Source organism: Hemibagrus wyckioides, linkage group LG03 (genome assembly GCF_019097595.1).
Source record: "Hemibagrus wyckioides isolate EC202008001 linkage group LG03, SWU_Hwy_1.0, whole genome shotgun sequence".
In the NCBI taxonomy this organism is placed as follows: Eukaryota; Metazoa; Chordata; class Actinopteri; order Siluriformes; family Bagridae; genus Hemibagrus; species Hemibagrus wyckioides.
In genome coordinates, this window is record NC_080712.1 from 33,075,666 (window position 1) to 33,092,659 (window position 16,994).

A 16,994-nucleotide genomic window follows, 5' to 3' on the forward strand; every position below is an offset into this window, starting at 1 on the left:
GTGCGTCCACGTCCCCCTCTGACGAGTGTGTCCGGTGATGGCTGAAGTCGAGGTGGCAGTCAGCGGCTCCAGAGAACCAAAACAAAGCGGAATAATATCTCTTCGGAGACAGAGGCAGTGTCTTTACCAAGCCCTGGTGATTTCTACAGACTTCCTGCGGATTTCTGCCTCTTCCCCGGTCACTCTGAGTGGATAGTCTTTTAACGAATTAATCGTTTTTGTGTGAGAGATCAGTGTCTGCGCTCTGTTCCCGGGATCTGTGACACACGATAAGAGAGCTGAACACTAAAGCGTCTGTTTTAGAGATCCTCTGAAGGTGGCTCGACTTCTTCCTGTCCATGTAAACCCTCCATACTGTGACGGTGTGTGTGTGTGTGTGTGTGTGTGTGTGAGAGTGTGAGAGAGAGTTGCCGGTCATGGCGTCCTGGTTGGGGGGTCTGGGCTCGGGCCTCGGTCAGTCTCTCGGTCAGGTCGGAGGAAGTTTATCTTCTTTCACCGGACAAATCTCCAGTTTCACCAAAGATATCCTGCTGGAAGGAGCGGAAGAAGTCGGAGGTGAGTTCCGGAGCTGAATGCGACATATGGATAACGTGTCTAGTCACTTTTCTAGGTTAAAACACCATGACGATAATGATAATGATGTGTGTCTTGGCCACGCCCCCCCGCTCAGGGCCTGACGAGATCACCGAACGATGTCATTCTCGTGATATCATCATACCGTGGTGTGACACCTTAGTTTCATTTTTTTTCAAAGACATTCGGACAGCCAGTTGTGTCAGGTCATTCTGCAACTCTGGTCACTCAACTCACTGTCCACACATTTATTTATGTATGGATTTAAAACATCAACATTCCATCCGTTACAGTCCTTAACGCCATTAAGGACGCCATGCTTTTATTCCTTTTATGCTCACATTTATAGAGCCCATATAATATATAAATATATTATTTGGTATATGTAGTTATATGTGTAGTTATGTCACTGAGACAGAGCAAAAAACAACATAAACCATCTCCTTGTGTTACTGAGCAACCGCAAAACTCCTTTATCCTGGAGCAAGTCTCTGACGCTGGAGACTCCTTCCATGAATGTTAAACAAATGTCTCCTTATAGAGTTAGATGAATTAGAGGTTGTACAGCTAACCTCACTGTCAGTCCGCTAATCCCATATCAGTGGTAAAGATCTGAGGAAACATGTCATATCATGACATCATCATAATGATACCCGTGACAGGAAAATATCTGAAACTTCCTGCTCCCTCTACGGGATGATATGTTTTCTAGTATAGGGAGTTCAGAGCTGTGGCTTTGTCAGATACTTTTAAGTGTGTGTGTGCGCGTGTGTGTCGAAGCCTTGTGTCCAGCGCTGAGTGAGAACTTTGACCCAGAGTTTCCAGCAGAGCAGAAACACATACAGATACTCATTGTCCTGCTGTGAAGATTAATGTTTCAGCACACATACACACACAGATAATGGCTTGATTACTACTAAATATCTAATACACTGTCAGTGTTTAAAGAGCAGTCTGTGGGCCAGATGTTTAAAGATCGGTCACAATCATCTCATGTAAATGAAAATTCTATTCAGGACCCAAAATTTTCCATTATAGATATTATTATTATTATTATTATTATTATTATTGTTAATGATGTGGGCTGGTGTAAATGTGGTGTTGATATGAATGGTGGTGTTATTTAAAGGCCAGTATGTGTGTAAACAGCTGAAATGCCTCTGCAGGGTGGGACAGATACGAGGGTCCACATGTGAAGGTCGACTTCAGCGTGCAAGCGTTAACATTTGTTTTTGTTTTTTTTAAAGAGTACATTTCAAATTGACCTTGTAAGTGGCTGTGTTAAGGTCTGTCATTTAACAGAAAAACAAGGATCTCACACACACACACACTCACTCACCAGAATTCTTTTTATACAGTCTTAATGTTCACACACATCTTATAATAAATGCCTTAATGCCAGGTTTATTTTCAGTCATTTGTATACGAAATTATATTATTTAAATTTTTACACATTTTCAGAGAAAACTGTCTCTCAGCATAATGCCGCTTTAGGATAAAAGGTTGTCTCTATGCAAGTTCGCTCTGAAGCGTTTGTGCAGTTGTTTTTTGCTGAGATCCATGATGTTGGAGTTGGATTGTCATGATGCTGTTTCTCTGTCCTCATGTCGATTGAACTGTGTTGCAGATGCTGCCACCGAGCTGCACGTGTCGAACTCGAAGCTGCTGGAGCTGGAGGCGGCTCTCTCTGCGCAGAAGTCAGAGGTGTGTTTTGATTGGGATTCAGATTCAAATCCACACAACATACCTGCAGTATGCACTTAAGCTCTGCAGCTTGTTCTCTGACCTCTTGGCGGTTCTAGAGAAAATTCACTGACACCTTTACTCTGTCTTGGACGTTAGACACTACTGAGATGAAAGTGTAAAGAGAGTTAAGAGAGGGCGTGACAAATAACCATTTTCTCTCTCATTTCTGTGTTTCAGTACGAACGCTTGAGGAGAGTTAACGCTGAGTTGGAGGAGAAGCTGGAGGCGGCGGAGATCCAGGTCAAACAGCAGTCGCTGGAGTACAGGACCATACTGCAGCAGAAAGAGGTGAAGTCGTCTTCATGCGCATTTTGACCCCCTAGGATCTGCCTCCCAATACCACACCCCCCTCTTTACAGTACATCTTGTGTATGTGTTTCCAGGTGGACATCAGCCACCTAAAAGCCAGACAAAACAGTTTACAGGAAGAAGTCCAGAAGCTCCGTCTCTCCGCCCGGGATATCTCGTCTTCCATTTCCGATGCTGCCGTGCTTCCAGTTACGACTGTTGCCACCACCACCAGCTCCTCCTCCTTCCTGTCCCGCCCCTCACCTGGCCATCACGGTTTCCACAGCGACGAGGTGGACCTCAGCGATGTCCTGTGGTCGCAGCAGGAAATCAACCGGCTGTCCCACGAGGTCCAGCGTCTGGAGGCGGACGTCGCTCACTGGAGGAGAGTCGCTCAGGTAGCTTTACCAAGCTCAATACACGACTACACGCTTTTAAGTGGTGCAATGAGATTTTGAGTTTTCTTTTTGTATATTTTTATTGACAGACATCGAAAGTGTCAGGAGCAGAAAAAGGTGACCATGGGGAAATCCTGAAGCTGCAGAAAACCATCAAAGTGAGATACTCACCCGTCTGCCCAGGCTACTCATCAGACTGAATTTTCTGGTGTAGTGTAATAAAGCACATGCTGTAATAGTAATCTAAGCTAGTGGCCATGAATAGCTGAGGATTTACTTGTGTACGAGTGATATTATCCATTTCTAGTTACATTTAATGTATTAAAGTATTATCAACGAGGGCATGAATGATCTGAATTGTCTGAGTAAACACTTACTGACCAATCAGAATGAAGAATTCACATTGGTATGTTTGTTGAATAATGTGATTGTAATCATCTGGTCAGGAGCTGCGAGAGGAAATGGGCCGTGAGGTAGACGAGCACCAGCACGAGCTGGCCGCGCTGCAGGATGCTCATCGGCAAAAAATGGCGGACATGGCGAAGCGGCACAGGGACGAGCTGGCGGAGTATGAGGAGAGGATCGAGGAGCTAGAGGAGCAGATTCAGAGTGGTGAGGACCATGTTTGTTTGTTTGTTTGTTTGTTTGTTTATTTATGTATGTATTTATTTATTGTACGGTGTCAAAGAGAAAATAAAGTTGGTAACTCTTGTTGTCTTCAGGAGCTGCTGCCACTCTTCCCACTCCAACAGCAGCAGCAGCATTGCCAGATTCTTCCAAACTGGAAGAGCTGCAGGCCATGATTCGCTCCCTGCGTGAGGAGGCGGAGCTTCAGAACAGAAAGTGCAGCGATCTAACGGCGAGTCTCGAGGAGGCCCGGCGCCAGGGGGCGGAGCTTCAGCGAGAGAAGGAGGAGGCACAGGCAGAAAACTCCGAACTTCTGCAGAACTACGCTCGGCTCCAGAGTTCTGTTAGTGAACTTCAGACTCGGGTTCAGGAGCAGGAGAGCAAGGCGATGGTCAAAGCGCAGCATGACAGTGAGATGCTCGCTCTGAGGAAAGCCCTCACCGGTGAAATATGTTTTTTTTCTGCTTTATTATTGATGGAGATTTGAATTGAAATTTCATGTGTAGTTATTAGAATCCGTCACGTCCACAGCTAGCGGGTCAGATACGGAATGGATATACATCAGAGTGTAACGTGATCTTTTATATACTGATATTATTTTTTACTATAAATGACCAATTCTGTTTTGTAGACGCTGAAAAAGAGGTGTCCAGGTTGAAATCTCTCACACAAGTAAGTTCTTTTTGTTTGTTTTTCATCAGCATCAGAAAAAAGCCAGTATTTTATATTAAATTTCACTCCTTCGTTAATTTAATTTTGATTTTCTGATAAATCAGAGTGCTGAGGTTGAACACGCGGACATCCTGGAGCTCAACACCGTCATCAATGCGCTGAGAATGGAGAAAGAAGAAGTAGAGAAGGAGAAGGTGAGTAATCAGTACTCCTTTTGTTTCTCAGACTGTGTGTCGCACCCTCCATGTGAAATTTTACCACCAGCTGGTTAACATGCTGCTGTGTTCCATCACCCCGAACAGTCAGCGTTAGTGGAGAAACTCCGGCTAGCTGAGAACCAGAGCATATCTCGTGAAGGCTCCGAGGACCTGCAGCTTGAAGTCACAGACCTGACGAACCAGCTGAAGCAGAGAGAGGAAGCTTTAAAGCAAGCACACATCAGCATGGACACCTTCACAGCAGAGCTGGAAGAACTTGACCAGCAGAACCAGGAGGCCACTCAGGTTTGTCTCGGACTGATCTAGTTCCTTATTATCTGCACTGCCACATGGTTGATCTTTTCATGGTACACTATCTTCCTGAACCTCAGTGGACCTTCTAGCAGTATTACATTCTAGAGCCACAGTGAGATTTGTTTTCTTGTTTGTTGCCTGTTTAATGAGCTTTCCTCTGACCCACAGTGGGCAGGTTGACCGTAGGTGCACGCCATGTTCTAGAGCAACGTTGGGGATTCTGAGTGCATTCTAGAACCACAGTGGGCGCCTATTACAGTTCCTAACCGTGGCTGTCTAACGCATTCTATAATCACAGTAGGCATTCGAACAGTATGTTAAGTTCTGGAATCACAGGAGTCTGTCACCCTGTTAGAACCACAGTGGGCCTTGGAACAGACATTGTTGCTTCTGTTCTAAAGCAGAGTGAACTTGAACAATCTGTGTCTGTCATGTTGAAAACTAGATGGGTGTTGTAATTGAATTCTAGAACCACAGTGGGCGTTCTATCAGTAATTGCTGTTGAGTTCTAGAACAGTGGGCACTCCGATTATGTGCACTAGATAGGATGTACAGGGTGTGTTTTAGTGTTTGCATTTTACAATAATTCTCCACTACGTTCTAGATTCACAGTAATTCTGTAATAATAAACAAATAAATAAGGAAGTAAATAAATAAATAGACATTCTAAAATATAAAAATCCAATTTTTTTTTTTTTTTTTTACAAGAACCCTTTGCTTGTGTGTGGAGATAACCTAAAACTTTGTTTGGTTGAATTACCCTTTAATTACTATTCTTACCGCCTTCTGTTCTTCAGCATCTCATCACTATGAAAGATCTCCTCGCTACACAGAAGTCTCAGGCTGAAGCTGAAGTTAGCCGTCTAAAGTCAGAGCTTACAGTGGCACTCGGTCAAAAAGAGGCACTTCATCAGGAGTTGGAGTCCCAGAAGGAGAAGCTCAGCCAAAGTGCGTTTACCCTCAACGACCTGCATATGGGCAAACAGCAGCTGGAAGCCACGGTGAGAGAGCTGAGGGACAAGTTAAAAAAGTCTCAGGAGCTTGGCAAAGAGACACGCATGGAGGCCTCTGACCTGAAGAAGCTTCTGCAGGAAAGAGAGACTCAGCTGGATGCTCTTCATAAGGAGCTGAGTCGAGCAGTGGAACGCGGGGATGAGGTCAATGGTCAAATGAAAGTTCTGGAACAGAAAGAGAAAGAAATCCAGGATGTGCAAAGAGAGCTGATGGAATTGAAGGTTCTGTATGAGAAAGTGTCATCTGAGGACTTTGAGTTAAAGATAGAGAACAGGAAGTTGAAAGAAGATGGCCTTCAGGCTCTTGATGGCCAGGCTGCTGTCAGCAAAGTAGTCCTGGAGAAAGACACTCGCATTGAGGCCTTGAAACTAGAGAAGAACCAGCTAGAAGTTGAGCTGAATCAAGCGGAGGACCGGCTTTTGGATCAGGCCAAGCAGTACCAGCAGACCATCGAGGAGCTGACTCGAGCACGATCCTTAGATGCCTCTGCCTTGCAGATGGAACACGAACGTGCTGTGAAGCTAAACCAGGAAAAGGACTTGACAATCGCAGAACTGAAGCGTGAGATGGAGCAGATGAAGGCTGACCACAGAGACACCAGTGAAATGTTGGACATCACCGTGGCTGGACAAAAGCAGCTCACCGAGCTCTTGCAGGAGAAGGATGCTTTCGCAGGGTCATTAAAAGCTCAAGCTGATGAAGCACAGAAGGATTTGGAGGCCAGAATCTTGCAGGCAAGGCAAGAAAGTGACGCACTAAAGAAAGTGGTAGAAGAGAAGGACAAGCAGCTAGGGGCTATGAAGGAGAAGAACAGCCACCTGAAAGAGGAAATCGACCGTCTGAAGGATCAGCAGAGTAGACCACAGGTGATGTCCGAACCAAGGACGCTGGACATAATCACAGAGCTGGAGACTGAAGTTGCACAGCTCAAAGCTGCTAGAGACAGATTCGAGGAAGAAGCAAAAACCTTGAGGGCAACATCAGAACAACAACAGGAATCGCATATACAATCGCAACACATGTTACAGGTGCACCAGAGCGAACTGGATCAGGCTCGGTCGAGACATGAGCAAAGCACCCTCAACTACGAAAAACTGATCAGCGCCAAGGATGAAGAAATCACGAGGCTGCAGAGGGAGATGGAAAGACTCTGCGTACAAAGTCAACCTCAGACTGTGGAAATCCTTCAGGAGGACAAGACTCGTTCCCTCAGCGGTGAGAATGGCAACGAGAAGCATGACTTGTCGAAGGTGGAGATTGAAAAACTTGTAAAGGGCATTAAGGAGAAAGAGACGGAAATCATCCAGCTAAACGAGAAGAACCTCTCTTTGACCAAACAGCTTGATCAGCTTGTTGTCTCTCGCGATGAAGTAGGCAAACTTTCTCAAATAGTGCTTCAAAAAGATCTAGAAATCCAAGCTCTTCACGCTCGTGTTTCAGGTGGATATAGCCAGGATGTTCTCTTGCTTCAGCAGCAGATGCAAGCTTACGCAGTCGAGCGAGAACAAGTGCTCGCTGTGCTGAATGAGAAAACACGTGAGAATAGCCACCTGCGTTCAGAATACCATCGCATCATGGAAATCGTTGCAGCCAAGGAGTCAGCGTTACTCAAGCTTCAACAAGAGAACCAGCGCCTGTCCACAATGAGCGACCCTTCGGGAAGTCAGGAGATGTTCCGAGAGACCATTCAGAACTTGTCCCGAATCATCCGCGAGAAGGACATCGAAATCGATGCTCTTACGCAGAAATGCCAAACATTGGTCACCGTCCTTCAGGCATCTGGTGGAGACTCTGCAAGCGGAGGTTCAGGCGGCGTGAGCAGCAATCAGTTCGAGGAGCTTTTGCATGAGAGGGACAACCTCAAGCAGCAGGTCAAAAAGATGGACGAGTGGAAGCAACAGGTGATCACAACTGTGAAGAACATGCAGCACGAATCCGCCCAGCTTCAGGAAGAGCTTCTGAAACTCCAGGGTCAGGTGTCCGCTGACAGTGATTGCAGCTCCAAACTTTCAGTCGACTACTCCAGACTCATCCAAAGCTACGAGCAGAAGGAGAAAAGGCTGGGCAGTTTGAGTCAGGAACTTGCCCAGGTACAGCTGACCATCAGCCAGCTTAGCACCACTAAAGACGTCCTGCTCGGAAAGCTTGATAGCGTTACTCAGGTCCCAGAAATTTCCGCACAATCTGTCCAAACTGTAGGACACCAGACTGCCCAGTTTAGCCAGGACGCACCACCACATCTATCAGGTGTTCAAGATGAAAGTTTACGACACGAGCTGGAATCCTTACGAAGGATGTTAGCCGAGAAGGAGAGTATGTTGAGGACACTTCAGGAGAACAACCATCGCTTGTCAAATTCGGCATCTTTGTCGGAAAGCGAGCACAGAAGCCATGCAGAGGAGCTCAGACAAGCACAGGAGAGGATGGAGATCCTGCAGCGGTCCCTCCGAGAAAAAGATCTGCTTATCAAGACCAAAGGAGACCAACTGCACCAAGTGAGTCTAGCATACATGATCACCAAACTATATGGAGTTGTTTATAAGGCGTGTTTAACCTAGCTTCTTGAATCTAACACCAATAAGATCAAACGTTGCTCAGAACTAACAAGCCGCATTTGTTATAACATTTTCTGCCTGAAAATATTCAGCTACTTTTCCATCTCCTTAAAATCTCTTTGGAATGGATGAATCTGCGGGGATAACTAGCTGAAACTAGTGCGATTGTGTGTAGTGTTATTGCAGGCAGTGGCCACCAGGGGGTGCACAAACATCCTCCAACTAGCATAACATCTATATTATTTTACATTAAAGTCATACTTGTTCTTGTTCAATTAGAAACTGAATGTAGACTAGGTTTGCATGTTTTGCACTTCCTTGTGCATTGTACAGGTGAGCGAAACGTTGCGCAACCGCGAAAACGATAATGAGGTCCTGAAGCAGGCCGTAACAAACCTAAAAGAGCGGGCTCTGATCCTCGAGCTGGACGTCAAGAAGCTGAAGGAGGAGAACGAAGCCGTGACGGCGAAGTCGCGAGAGAAAGAGACAGAGTTCCGAGCACTGCAGGAGACCAACATGCAGGTGTCGCTGATGCTGCGGGAGCGAGAGTTCGAGTGCAGCACCATCACCGAAAAGGCTGCGGCCATGGAGAAGCTGCTCAAAGACAAAGAGCAGGTAAGTGTGGACATTCAGACGAGTACTCTAATTCTTTTTCTTGGTACATTAGCACATTTTTAACACGCTCCATTGACAGGGTAAGAGCGGGGAGCTGAACCAGCTGCTGAATGAGGTAAGGTCCATGCAGGAGAGAGCTCTGGCCTTCCAGCAGGAGCGAGACCAAGTGATGCTGGCTCTTAAACAGAAGCAGATGGAGACTTCTGCGCTCCAGAGTGAGGTAGGACTTCTCCTGACTAACACTAGCAAGACACCAGTGACCTCTGCTACATCCTTTATATTATTTTGTAATGTTTCTGTACACATATAAGGAGCGATTGTAGAAGTGAAGTTTATCGACACACGTCATATCACGTCCGCAACATGGCTTACTCTTTCTGTGCGTCGTCCTTCATTTCTTTCTCCCTCTATAGCTGCAGCACACTCGCGATAAAGAGCAGAGGCAGAAGCAGGAGTTGGAGCGTCTCCGCAATCACCTTTTGGAGATCGAGGACACATACACGCGCGAGGCGCTGGCGGCCGAAGACCGGGAGAGCGAGCTCAGGCGTAGGGTGGCGATGCTCGATGAGAAGCTGGTGTCATCCTCCAGTGCTGTGGAGAGCGCCAGGTTCGAGGCTTCCTCCTCTGTCGGGTGACAGTCTCATGGCTGCCATGATTTGCACAATATTCAACTTTTTATAGAAATATTATAATATTTAATAAAGATATATAAAGTTTGTGTGTGTGCAGTCAGCAGGCCAGTCTGCAGGTGGAGTCTCTTCAGGAGCAGCTGAATGTCATGGCCAGGCAGAGAGACGAGGCTTTGCTTCAACTCCACGCCGCTCAGGAGCAAGTGAACCAGTATGCAGTGTCTCTGTCCAACCTGCAGATGGTGCTAGAGCAGTTCCAGCAAGGCAAGACGCGCACCTCTTCCTCCTTACTCATCCTCCTTCTTCTCCTCATGTCACATACACTGATTTACATCTCGGGAGCTTTTTATTTAAAATCGCGTCTAATTCCATCCTATAGTTGATGCCCAGATCAGTTCACGATTTCTGCGCCAGTATTTCAGATTCGAGAAATATCAAACTGTACAGAATGAGATGTTGTTTTTTCTTCACATACACTAGAGGAGAAAGCCATGTACTCAGCAGAACTGGAGAAACACAAGAAGGAGAAGGAGGAGTGGAGGAGGAAAGCGGACATGCTGGAGGATAAAGCCTCCGCCCTGCAGGTAACATCAGCTTATCTTGCTCTCCGAACTGGATTCCATTCTTATTATCATCATCATCAGTAATGCATAAAGCATAGGCTATAACTCGATTGTTCTCTTCACTGTAGCTTTATTTGTGCTACAGAAAGCGAGATGTCTCATGATCCTGATGTCGTATTTAACATCATCGCAACTTTCCCATTATTTTCATTATTACTTTTGTTGAATCATTTTAATGTTTTTTCACTCAATGGCAGAACAGCACTCTCTCCTCCATGGTTGTTTTTCTCACATGTTCCTTACCTGCAACCCGATTGGTCAGGAGGTTAAACAAAAAGTGTTTTGCATCTCTCTGAGCTTTAGAAGCTCCATTGACCAGTCATCATGCCGCGTGGTGGTATTGTGTAACTCTTTGGGTTTCTGTGTGCAGCTGAATCTGGACGAAGCGAATGCCGCGTTAGAGTCGGCTTCCCGCCTCACTGACCAGCTGGACCTGAAGGAGGAGCAGATCGAGGAGCTGAAGAAGGAGGGTGAGGATTGGCTTATAGCATTGGGAGATCTTGTGCTCCAGTCAGCAGGCTACTGCTAGAACAGGATGTTTGCATCTTCTAAGGAGAAGTGTAATGGGTGACTGAAACTAAATAATGCACCAGAAGGACTATGTCATGTGTGATTTAAACCAGGGATTAGAAATGATTTGTTTTTCTGCTTCAGCGGTCCCTGCTCCTCTGTTTAGTAGGAAATCATTTAGACTGAAAAAAGGAAAGGTCAATGACCATCTTTACATGTGATACCCTGCTTATTTTTTATACACACTGGTCAGATGTAGTAATAAATAAAAGTTTATGGCTTATGATATTTTCTAAAAGTTCCGATCGGATCGTTTGGCACGTGTGAACATGCTCAGATTTAACGTGGAATTTTTCTTCCGGATTTATGGCTGAAGAAAGAATATTTGTCCTCTCTGGTTCCAGTAGTCTTTAAATGTGGACAGTAATAGGGACAGTTAATCCAGAGCCGTGATGAAGACCTATAAATCCCCTGATTTATTTAGTTACGTGTCTCATCGGTGTGGCCGTTGCTGCTCTGCTGCTCTGCAACAGGGAAACAGCTGTGATGATTTTTTCAGGGCTGAAGTTTTGCAAAAGATACACAGCTCTTTCCCACATGTCCTGCTTTTTATCTCTTCTACATCTGCATTTTCTCTCTCTCTCTCTCTCGCGTGCGCGCACCAGTCACCAAAATGATGCTTTCGCTTTCAGTACACCTGGGAAATCAGCTCAGATTATAAATATATATTCATATTAGAAGTCACTTTGTAAGCAGCCTGTATGCGAAACTCTGTGTGTGTGTGTGTGTGTTTGCATAAGAAAAAGCATTACATCACCAACCCAGACCCTTCTCACATCATTACCAGTGTTTTTATTACAAATATTACAAACTATATGCTTGTGTTAAACCTCCAGACTGTGGAAATTTGTAATATTTATATCACACACACACACACACTTCTATGAGAGCTCCAGACATTTGTTAGGTAACGTTTGCTTTATAAATAACCGTCTGAAAGGCTGTACTTAGAGCCCTTATGGATGTGATGACATATTTTCCTCACCATGCCCAAAAACAGGCAATTCAGGGTTTTGTGTGTGTGTGTGTGTGTGTGTGTGTGTGTGTGTGGGTTTCAGTGGACAAAAGACAGGAGATGCTGGAAGAAGCCCAGCAGAAACTGACCGATCTGCTCAACAGCACTGAAGGGAAAGTGGACAAGTAAGCAAGCAAAAACAAACAAACAAACAAACCATGAAAGATGCAAATTTCACCAAATAAATAAAAAATGAAAGAATTCCTTCCATGACTGGAATCCTGTAGATAATTGACTAAAGCTGGTGTTTCCACTCATCTATCTCTTCTCTTCTCGTTTTTTTGTCAGAGTGCTAATGAGGAATCTGTTCCTCGGATATTTCCACACGCCGCGGAACAAACGCGCCGAAGTGCTGAGACTTATGGGTAACGTGGTCGGACTGGAGCGGGACGATGTGGACAAGGTGAGTGGACACGCCCTGTTTTTCTTGCTCTTCATGCTCTCACTCCCTTCCACACCTCGTCTGCGTTCCTGCTATCAGGCCATTATTTTAACCTTCTCTTTTTTTCCCCCTGTCTACAAGACATATCCTGATAAATTCTAGGCAGACTGCTTTGATATCCTGCCGGAGCCATGTCTGCCACGATATTACCGAATTTTCGATTCCGGTGTTGCGTTGCTTTGGCAACAGCTCACTCACAGGGAGTTGTAAGGTGGATGATGACGTCCTGATGCACGTTTTGAGCTACAATGATACCTCGTGTCCAGGAGCCTCTGACCAGGAGACCAGTTAGTCTCTGACTCCGTGTTTGTGTCCCGGAAGCCTGCTTTTCCCAAACCAATCAAATTCCGACGGATAAACCCAACGTCTTGCCTGCTGAAGCGTTCTGCACTTGAAGATATTACATGTGTTTTTCTTCAGCAAAGCCCACATTCTTCTATGCTCGGTTCAGTTCTTTTCCACCGATCACGCTTCATGTTCTCATCCATCTCCTGGTCTCTGAAGGTTTGTTTGGCTTTGCTGTAACATGGAGCACTGCTTCCCCTGCTTTCCCCCTCCCTAATACTCAGGGTTCTTGGGAGTTTCAGGATTTATTAAAAAGGGTGGAGCTGGTTTAAGATGGAACTTATCACACTATCCCTGCCCTGCGTGCTCTTGCTGGCCCCTCACGGGTTCGTTCACTTTTGAAATAAATCATGTTGTCTCTTGCAGCATGGATAGAAATGGAGTTTGAATCATGTGGAGGAAGCCAAAAGAATTTGGGTCTCATTGCAGGTGGCTGCATTAATCATGGAGAATGGAAGTATGGGGAAGCCTCTAACTAGCTCTTGTAAGATGGATGACCTGCATGTAAGGTTTCTTCACACCTCTGACCTCAGACTGCTGCTTATACTGTTCCAGACTAAAGGACACTTTCTAATACGACGAACAGGAATATAAAGCATTTTCAGTCTTTTGTTTTTGAACTTACCCTGCTAACTGGTACAAAACGGATGTCCGCTGTTCTGTCCAGTATTGCTAGCATGGGCTGAGCTGCAGAAATCAGAATCATCATCTGCACCATGGGTCATTATAAATATGCCATAAATAATGTACTGTAAAGATACTGTAGGACAAACATTAACAAACGGTCGCTGATAGTCGCACACCTACTGAACGTAAGAGTAAAGAACTGTAAGTTCTGGTGTAACAGTAATAACTGGAAAAGGTACCGTAACCTCTAGAGGAGCATGGCTACTGTAAAAGAGCCAGACGGAGACCAGCATCCGCCTGAGAGAGGTGGGGTGAAAGGAGAAGAAGATGTTCATCAGATGAAAGCCTGAGCAGTGTCCAGCTCTGCAGCTGTTTCAGCCAGCTGTGATCACACACTCGCACTTGCATTCTTCTGAACAGACCTCTTTTTTCTAATACAGCGCTCCTCCAGATCCTTCCAGTTCATCCCTATTTTCCAATTTTCCATTTCCTGACTCTCTCTCTCTTTCACACACACATGCTCTTCTCCTGCCCCATATCTGAAATTTTCCACTCTAAATGCCTGTGTTTTTGTCTGGAAAACTGTTCAGTGATGAGGGGAGAAAAAAAATCTCTCTACCTCAGTATTGCAGTTTAATCCTAACTTCTGCCTCGTCCAGCTCCTTGACGTGCCGGATTAAAAGAATATATAGTCCCTTTCCTTAAACATCATTTACTAAAAGCACAAAAGCATGGCCAATGGTAAGTCTGTGAGTTGTCGTGGTGATGCAGGATCCAGGATAAGATAAAACTGTAAACAAAACTCCATACAGTAAATCCTGCTGTATGAGACGACATCATGTGACCTTCCGTCTCTTTCTCTTCAGATGCTGGAGGGTGAGGAGGGGAGGAAGGGAGTCACGGGCTGGGTGTCAGGGTGGTTAGGAGGCAGCAGAGTGGTGCAGAGTGTCCCCACCACACCACAAAGACCCACCCACACCCAAAGCCTCAACGGGGTGAGTGTTTCACACACAAACTAGGTGAAACCGGGAAATTAGCAGAAATTACGTACAATTAATTAAAAAAATGGAAGCCTGGTGGCATCATGCTGAGCTTTATACTTGACATCTGTATTATATCGAGTGTTTACAGGACCACAAACATCCATAAAAATGCACTCACGCACACACGCACACGCTCATGTTCTGCTGTTTGTCCTGTGCAGTCTTTCTCTGAGATGTTTGTGAAGTTCCTGGAAGTGGAGTCCACTCCGTCTGCTCCTGCTCCCAGGCTGCCCGTTTATGACATCAAGCCTCTGAACGCGCCCCCTGCTGGTCGGAATGCAGCCGGTGCGCCTATTGCAGGTACCTGAAAGGTTCACATCACAGACCGGGCTCCGGGATTGGGATGAGATTCTGGGCACTGACACATTTTCATTATAGAATAATTGTCTGTCATTGGACTTTACCTCATTACCTTAGCTTGTAGCTTAGCCTGACTAAATATAGAGAATGGGTGAGATGCTTGAAAGCTTTGTTGCAAGTCCAGAGAATTCCTTTTCATTTTTCAGATGCTAAATGTAACTCGAAACGGATAAAAAGTAAGACATGTCGTTACTCAGAGTGCTAATTGTTTTCTCACCCCGTGTGTGATCATCCAGGATCGTCAGGCAGTGGGAAGCGTGGCGTGGACTCCAACCCGTTCCTGGCCCCTCGCTCTGCAGCAGTTCCGTTGCTAACGGCGGGCGGCGGAGGGACTGCTGGTGGTCACCTGCTCATGAAGCCCATCTCGGACGCCCTCCCTACGTTCACACCCGTGCCGGTGGCAGCCGACGCCAGTGCAGGGGCGGTCCTTAAAGACTTGCTGAAACAGTGATTAGCCCGAAGACGCGGTCAATCAAAGCACTTTAGGAGACGCCTGGAGACGGGGCACTAGAGCTGTTTCTCTTTGATTATTTTAATAATGAGGAAGGACGGGTAGGTAACTCGGAGTCCAGGTCGGTCTGCAGCGGTGAAACCTTTCTAAAAGGTGTTTCCTGAGCCATCTGCGTTTAATTCAATCTTTCTGCGGTCTGTAATCAGAAGTGTCCTGCAGTGAAAACCTGCGTTTGCTCTTTAATATGCAGAAGATCATTTGTCTTATGAAAGATGGCCAGTTGGCTTGCAGATGCCTGTGGGATTTATTAAGACCTTCTCCCCGTCTGTGAAATCCATACGAATAGCTTTTTTCTTTCTTTCATATTTGAGTTTTTTTAAAACTAAATGCTCTGCAATTTTTCCCCCGTCTGCCTCTTTCTCCGTCTCGGTTACAGTAATGACTCTAACGTCCGATTTGTGGTTGGACAACTGAATATTCTGAAAATACAACACTTCTGCTGTATGTAGCTGCAGTGTTATAAATATGTACTTTAAAAAAAAGTGTAAATCTGAAGCAGTACTGGAAAAGTTCACAAACCCAAGAGGCAGAAAGTTTGTACATAGCAATTTCTTATTAAAAAAATAAAATAAAAGCTCTTGTGTATATTTAGCGGTATCTTATTATTGGCTTCCAGGGAAACAATTAGAAAAAAGGTGTGTATTTCCATTAGCCACCAAAGATACAAAGAAAGAACTGCCACTTGTGTTGACTGTAAAAACAATCCTATTTTATGGAAACTTGAGGGATTTATTAGTGCATTGGGATTGATCTGGGAAAGTGTGATTATTAATTTAAGCTTTCAGCATGTTTATCATTGGCTTTGTTTTGGGGTAAAGTTTAAGGTTCAAAACACACTTCCAGTATTTGTAATTTAATGCAGAAATAAAGATCTCTGCGTACGCAAATGTGTGAAATGTGTCAGTTACTTAGAGAGAGAATTATTCCACACTGTCTTCACTCTGATTGGTCAGAAGGTGTTGAATCCTGTAATGTTGCATTGCACCCATTCTAGCACACCGTATGGCCAAAAGTATGTGCACCCCGTCTCATTTCCAGATGTATTCCCTGTGCGTTTGCTGTTATAATCGGCTCCACTCTTCTGGAAGGCTTTCCACTAGATGTTGGATTGTGGCTGTGGAGATTCGGCTGCAACAGCATTAGTGAGATCAGACTCTGATGATGCTAATGATGCATTAGTGAGGAGACTCCAGTTCCAGTTCATCCCGAAGGTGTTTAGTGGGGTTGAGTCAGAGTCAAGGCTGTGTGCAGGAGTTCTTCCACTCCAAGCTTAACTTCCACACCTTGTCTTCATGGAGCTGCTTTGTGCACAGGGACAGTGTGATGCTGGAGCAGGGTTTGGACTCCGTGAAGAGAAGCTGTAGTGCTATATTACACAGACATTCTATACGTGAGTGTGTGAGTCAGGGGTGCACAACAAACTTTTGGACATAATTGTTGATATGGTGAAGGAATAACATGAGACAGTGCTTTATTTCTGGTGTCATGACTTCAACTGAAAATTATATAGACTGGACTGTTTTCATCTTTTTAAACAGATGAATGAAATCTGGAATATTGGGAACGTCAGCTGCATTTTGATGTGTCTCACTGAGCTGTTTTACCTTAAAAAAAAAAAAAAAAAGAATTTGATGGATATTATTCTCAACATCACCAAAATATTTGTTATATTTTCAGATCAGGACAAAAGTGTTAATCCTAATAAATGCTGAACATGTGTGATCTTTAAATCCTGGTCATGCCTCATCCTCTATATTAACATTCCTTTATAGCTAAATATTCTCACCGATTTTTATCAGAAACAGTCTGTGGTGATGATGATGGGTGTT

General features: G+C 45.0%; 1 protein-coding gene across 1 annotated transcript; it reads left to right on the forward strand.

The window, feature by feature from the left end:
• Nucleotides 1-7: 7 nt before the first annotated feature.
• trip11 (thyroid hormone receptor interactor 11) lies at nucleotides 8-16,052 on the forward strand. Its single transcript, XM_058382839.1, has 22 exons — nucleotides 8-555; nucleotides 2,201-2,277; nucleotides 2,497-2,607; nucleotides 2,703-3,005; nucleotides 3,095-3,163; nucleotides 3,452-3,617; nucleotides 3,728-4,075; nucleotides 4,264-4,304; nucleotides 4,409-4,498; nucleotides 4,607-4,807; nucleotides 5,614-8,325; nucleotides 8,719-9,000; nucleotides 9,080-9,220; nucleotides 9,414-9,607; nucleotides 9,730-9,893; nucleotides 10,110-10,213; nucleotides 10,623-10,722; nucleotides 11,881-11,962; nucleotides 12,126-12,240; nucleotides 14,118-14,246; nucleotides 14,456-14,594; nucleotides 14,891-16,052. Exons 1-22 carry the CDS (start codon nucleotides 417-419, stop codon nucleotides 15,103-15,105), a joined length of 5,922 nt encoding a protein of 1,973 aa, XP_058238822.1. The 5' UTR covers nucleotides 8-416; the 3' UTR covers nucleotides 15,106-16,052.
• The last annotated feature ends 942 nt before the right edge of the window (nucleotides 16,053-16,994 follow it).

Excerpts from the sequence above, each read along its gene's own strand:
- trip11 (XM_058382839.1), top strand. The coding sequence starts at position 417 with ATGGCGTCCTGGTTGGGGGGTCTGGGCTCGGGCCTCGGTCAGTCTCTC. Across the intron at positions 4,499-4,606 it reads AAGAAGTAGAGAAGGAGAAG|TCAGCGTTAGTGGAGAAACT; the intron begins GTGAGTAATCAG and ends CACCCCGAACAG. Across the intron at positions 9,001-9,079 it reads TGCTCAAAGACAAAGAGCAG|GGTAAGAGCGGGGAGCTGAA; the intron begins GTAAGTGTGGAC and ends CTCCATTGACAG.